Source organism: Pterocles gutturalis, unplaced genomic scaffold (assembly GCF_000699245.1).
Source record: "Pterocles gutturalis isolate BGI_N339 unplaced genomic scaffold, ASM69924v1 scaffold24274, whole genome shotgun sequence".
NCBI lineage: Eukaryota > Metazoa > Chordata > Aves > Pterocliformes > Pteroclidae > Pterocles > Pterocles gutturalis.
This window is the reverse complement of record NW_010128899.1, coordinates 7,669-12,221: the sequence shown is the minus strand read 5'-3', so window position 1 is coordinate 12,221 and position 4,553 is coordinate 7,669. Positions and strand designations below refer to the sequence as shown.

The window sequence follows — 4,553 nt, the reverse complement described above, 5'->3', positions numbered from 1 at the left end:
CGGGACGGCTGGATTGCTGGACTCTCTGCGAGGGGACAGGCGGAGGGAGCACGGGCACCTGGCACTGGCACTCCCCCTGCTGCCCATACAACACCCCCCAGTAGCTCAGCCACCCCTCTCAGGGATGCTGTGCCAGCCCCAAGGGACTGGAAGGGCCCTGGTGAGGATGGGATGGGGCCAAAAGCCTGTCCTGAAGCTTTTTTTGGGAAGGCAGCTCTGTAGAAATGCCGTGCTGGGGTCTGGGAGGTGTTATGGTCTGTGGGTGCTGGTGGGGAGGGCTTGCAGGAGCCAGGGGCTATTGTAGGGCTATGGCTCTAGGGGGGGTCAGAGCCACCCAGGCAAGGGGTTAGGCTCAGCCAAGGTGGTTCCTGGCCATGCCACCATGCCCACAGCTGTGCTGAGCTGGGTTTGCAGCCAGCAAGTGCCCCAGCCAGCAAACTGCTGGCTTGGGAGGGCAGCAAGCTCTGAACAGCCTGGGGAGGGCAGCAAGCTCTGCTGGGTCTGCCTTTAACAGCCTGGGGAGAGCAGCAAAGCCCAGCCAGGCTGGAAAGGCAGCAAGCAGCTCCATAACCTACTCCTGGGCAAAGACTTTCAGCGGGAGAGATCCCACCCGTGCTGCCTGCATGACCAGCAGCTGCCTGCCTTGCTCAGTCATCGCTTCTGCAAAATGGGTGCAAAGTCCCATGTGCCCATGCCTGCCCCACGCTGGGGACAATGTACTTCCCCCTAGGGAAAAGTGTGTTTGGGAGGGAGGATGCCCACAGGGCTGCCCTGTGGCGTGACTCACTGCCCTCCTGGATGGGAGTGCCCTGGGACGAGACATCTGTCACACCCCATGGGCAGCAAGGAGGGACGGGGACACACACCTCCAGGAGAGAGGATGCAGAAAGTGCGGGAGGATGCAGGCTCAGCAGGGGGTCATGGTTACCCCCCCCAAACATTTCTGGCATGCTCCCCAGAAATGTTGGGCCCCAACACCTCCTACCTCCCACAGCGTGCCTTCCTCTCGGAGCACAGCCACCAGCATGCCCACGGGAATCATCAGGCAGGAGAGGACTCCCATGAGGATGCCCAAGACCTCAGCCCAGGTAGGGAAGCGGTAGGTGCCGTACTCAGAGGGCTGGTACTTGATGATGTTGTACACCAGCAGAGCCTGCGGGATCGGGAGAAAGTGAGGACAGCCCAGAGCCCTCAGAAGGTCTCATGCTCAAAAAAGACCTGGAGATGATGGAGACCTCCCAGCAGAACCAGAATTGTCCCTGGGGCAGGCAGAGACCAGCAGAAGATGCCAGCAGAGTGACTTGTTGCAAGAGGAGGTCACCCAGGGATGCTGGCACCACTGCAGCTCTCCAGCACCATCCAGCATCTCAAGCTGAGCAGTTACCATCATAGTTGCTGGGGACAGGACCATCCAGCAGGCTCTGAAGTAGGGCCCTGGTTTGAAGCCCAGCATCATGTGGACATCTCGGCAGAACCTCTTCATGCCTGGAGGAAGGAGAGGGAGAGGGACTCAGAAGCCATGAACACCCCCTCAGAGCCAAGTGACTGTACCAGGCTGCCCTGCAATGCCTAAAAGTGATGGTTTGCATCCTCTACAGCAAAGAAGCTTCTCCCCTCCTAGCTGGGAGAGGCAGAAAGGGGGACAGAGCTGGTGCTGTCTGAGGGACCAGGCTCAGCACCCCAAATATCTCTGGAGAGGTGAATGCAGTGATGGCCAAGGAGAAACAAGTGGTTGGAGCAGAAGTGTTTCATGCTCCGTTGTGAGGCTGCTGGCTCCTTCACCCTCTAAATCCCTGTCTCATACAGACAGCCCACCCTTCCCCGTGCCCCGGTGGGGACAGACCCCCTTACCGTAGACACGTGTCACCACGAGGCAGGTAGTGATCACCACCACCATGAGACCAAAGCCAGCGCTGTAGTCATCCAGTAGAACCAACCAGTACATCCCACCCTGCGGAGGCAAAGCACAGTGGCCAGCATCTCTGGGACCATCATCCCAGTAAAGCCCCACCCATGTCCTCCCTCTTCTGGGGACATGTCCCCTTTGTGGACACTGGGGAAGAGAACAGTCAGGCAACCTCAGGAGACATCATTCTCCTTCTGGGGCTGGTGTAGGAACAGGAATAATTCTGTGTCACTTCCCTTGGACCTCACGTCCCCAGGAAGCTCAGGATCACAGATCGTCTCTCCTCCACCTTGTTCACTGCTGCGAATACATGTGTCTCTCCAAACTTGGCCCCTGCCCTAAGCACTCCCCAAAATGAGTCCCTAGTTGGTCCCCACGATGCATCCAGCCCCTCCCCACCCTCACCTCTGTTGTGAGGATGAGCCCCATCAGGAAGAGGGCGACGCAGATGACAGCTGAGAAAGAAGCTTTCTTTGGCCGCAGGTAGTAGGGGAATTCGTCTGTCACTGCCGTAACGATGGTCTCCATGAAGGCAAACTGCAGGCGAAGGAGCAGAGGGTCCCCTGAGCCCCCTGGGCTGCCTGGGCTGCCGGCTGGCTCTGGGGGCTCTGTCCTTACCTGGCTGTCCAGGCCCAAGGTTAACAGCATGAAGAAGAACAGGAAAGACCAGAATGGAGAAAGGGGGAGCATTGTCATGGCCTGGGGGTACACCACAAAAGCCAGGCCAGGCCCTAGGGGAGGCAAAGGACAGCAGGGTGAAAAGGGGGTGACAGCGCTGGGCATGGGGCGATGGGGGAGAGGAGAGCCCGGCAGAGCAGCACCATGGCGGGAAGCTGCCAAGGCTCATGCAAAATGGGCAGGAAGGGTCCTGCAGCAGAACGGGGAGAGGTGCAGGAGAGCCAGCTCCTTGCTCAGACCCTTGTTAGACATTACTTGGTGTTGCTCAATGTTTGCATGGCCAGAACCAGTCTCACCCCATTCCCTCTCCCTGGCCAGCTGAGCACAGACCTTCATCGCTCCCGCTGGAAGGGATGCTCCTCGGTGCACCAGGCAGAGGGTGAAGGAGAAAGGGTCTTCATTTGGTCTCACCTGCTTTTGCCACCTGGTTAACGGGGACCCCAAGCTCCTGGGACATGTATCCCAAAACGGAGAAGATGGCAAACCCTGCCAGGATGCTGGTGATGGCATTGCCCAGGGTCACTATGAAGGTGTCCCTATAGAGGAGAAAGAAGATGCTCTGAACATGCCCTCTCCTTAGCACCTGCTTTGAACCCACCAGCTGAGGTTTTCATGGCTCCCCCAACCCACAAGACAGCAAATGGCTCCCACCTGTAGATATTCTGATGGAAAGTGTTGTACGAGGCGAAGGTGAGAAGGCCCCCAAAGCCTACTCCAAGGGAGTAGAAAATCTGCAGGGCTGCCTCAATCCACACCTGGGGGAAGGAAACAGGTCTGAGAAGAGCAGGAGTTTGGAAACCTCCTCCCAAGGAAGAGGGAGCAGGAAATTGTGGTCCCCCAGAGCCCCTGGCACATCTTCCCCAGCCCTCCAGCCATGCAAAGCCCACAGGGTCTTTGCCTTTCCTTGCTGACATGCTCACCACTCATAGTGGATATTGGAAGGGCTAATGAGGGTGTTCTAGAGCCAGCCCTTGTAAACCTGGATGGTCTCTGGTAGCACTGCTGCTGACACAAGGAACCTCCCTGCTCTGCATGCTTGGATTGTTTGAGAAAAACAGAACAGCCAAATCCACCACGGGTACCCATCACACCCCTCCAGCCCATCACAGGGGCTGGGCTAATCCTGCCCATGGTCCTGATATCCACGGAGAGACAGAAATGCCGGCACGGGGCTGGACCAGGTGGGAAGAGAAAAATAGACAAGAGGTGGAGCAAAGACAGATCGCTAAAAAGCAAATATTTTTGGTCTAGGAGTAACCGTAAGAGAGGACTTTGGGTCAGGGGGTGGCCAGAAAAGGCACCTGAGTAAGGGAACTGGCTCTGTTGCATGCTGGAAGTAGCAGGAGAAGGTTCATTTTTGTGTCTTGGACAAATTGCATTAAATCCTGCTCACCTTGGAAGACAGCAAGTGATCAAACTGGGGCGTGAGGTAAAACTGGATCCCCTTCCAAGCCCCCTCCAGGGTCACGCCACGAATAAGCAGCATCACCAGGATGAGGTAGGGGAAGGTGGCGGTGAAGTACACAACCTGCGGGAGAGCAGAGCAGCTGGGAGAGCAGGGAGCAGGGCACACATGCTTGTTCTCCCCCAGCCCTGCCCCCAGGACAGGACATTGCATTGCCTGGCATCACCCTGCAGAGCTGGGATCCTCAGGATGCAGCAGTGCCCGTGGGGTCAGCCTTGACGGCGTCTGGGTGTGCAAGCCATCCCCAAAACTGATGTTGTTTGTGGGTCTCACTTTCCCAGATGTACAGAGAGTCGCAGGCACTGGTGAGCATCACTGCGTGTCCCCCCCAAAGAGCCTGACCAGCCCTTACCTTGCCAGAGGATTTGACTCCCTTCAGGATGCACAGGTAGACGATAGTCCAAGAAAGAAGCAGGCACAGACACAGGTTCCAGCGGATCCTCCCAGGATCCCCGATCCCAGAGCTCCCCTGGATGTGCAGGACATACCGGCTAGGGCGAAAGG

At 57.6% G+C, this 4,553-nt stretch overlaps 1 protein-coding gene across 1 annotated transcript in view; it reads right to left on the bottom strand.

Moving 5' to 3' along the window:
- The window catches only part of SLC6A7 (solute carrier family 6 (neurotransmitter transporter), member 7), a gene marked incomplete at its 5' end in the record, with an annotated part of 7,368 nt that overhangs the window by 173 nt on the left and 2,642 nt on the right, over positions 1 to 4,553 (bottom strand). The window contains 10 exons of the mRNA XM_010079787.1: positions 1 to 25; positions 986 to 1,153; positions 1,385 to 1,485; positions 1,852 to 1,951; positions 2,312 to 2,443; positions 2,525 to 2,637; positions 2,996 to 3,120; positions 3,236 to 3,339; positions 3,978 to 4,112; positions 4,402 to 4,540. The exon at positions 1 to 25 is cut by the window's left edge and continues 173 nt beyond it. Of these exons, the coding sequence (XP_010078089.1) occupies positions 1 to 25; positions 986 to 1,153; positions 1,385 to 1,485; positions 1,852 to 1,951; positions 2,312 to 2,443; positions 2,525 to 2,637; positions 2,996 to 3,120; positions 3,236 to 3,339; positions 3,978 to 4,112; positions 4,402 to 4,540 (1,142 nt within the window). The remainder of the gene's footprint in view (positions 26 to 985; positions 1,154 to 1,384; positions 1,486 to 1,851; positions 1,952 to 2,311; positions 2,444 to 2,524; positions 2,638 to 2,995; positions 3,121 to 3,235; positions 3,340 to 3,977; positions 4,113 to 4,401; positions 4,541 to 4,553) is intronic.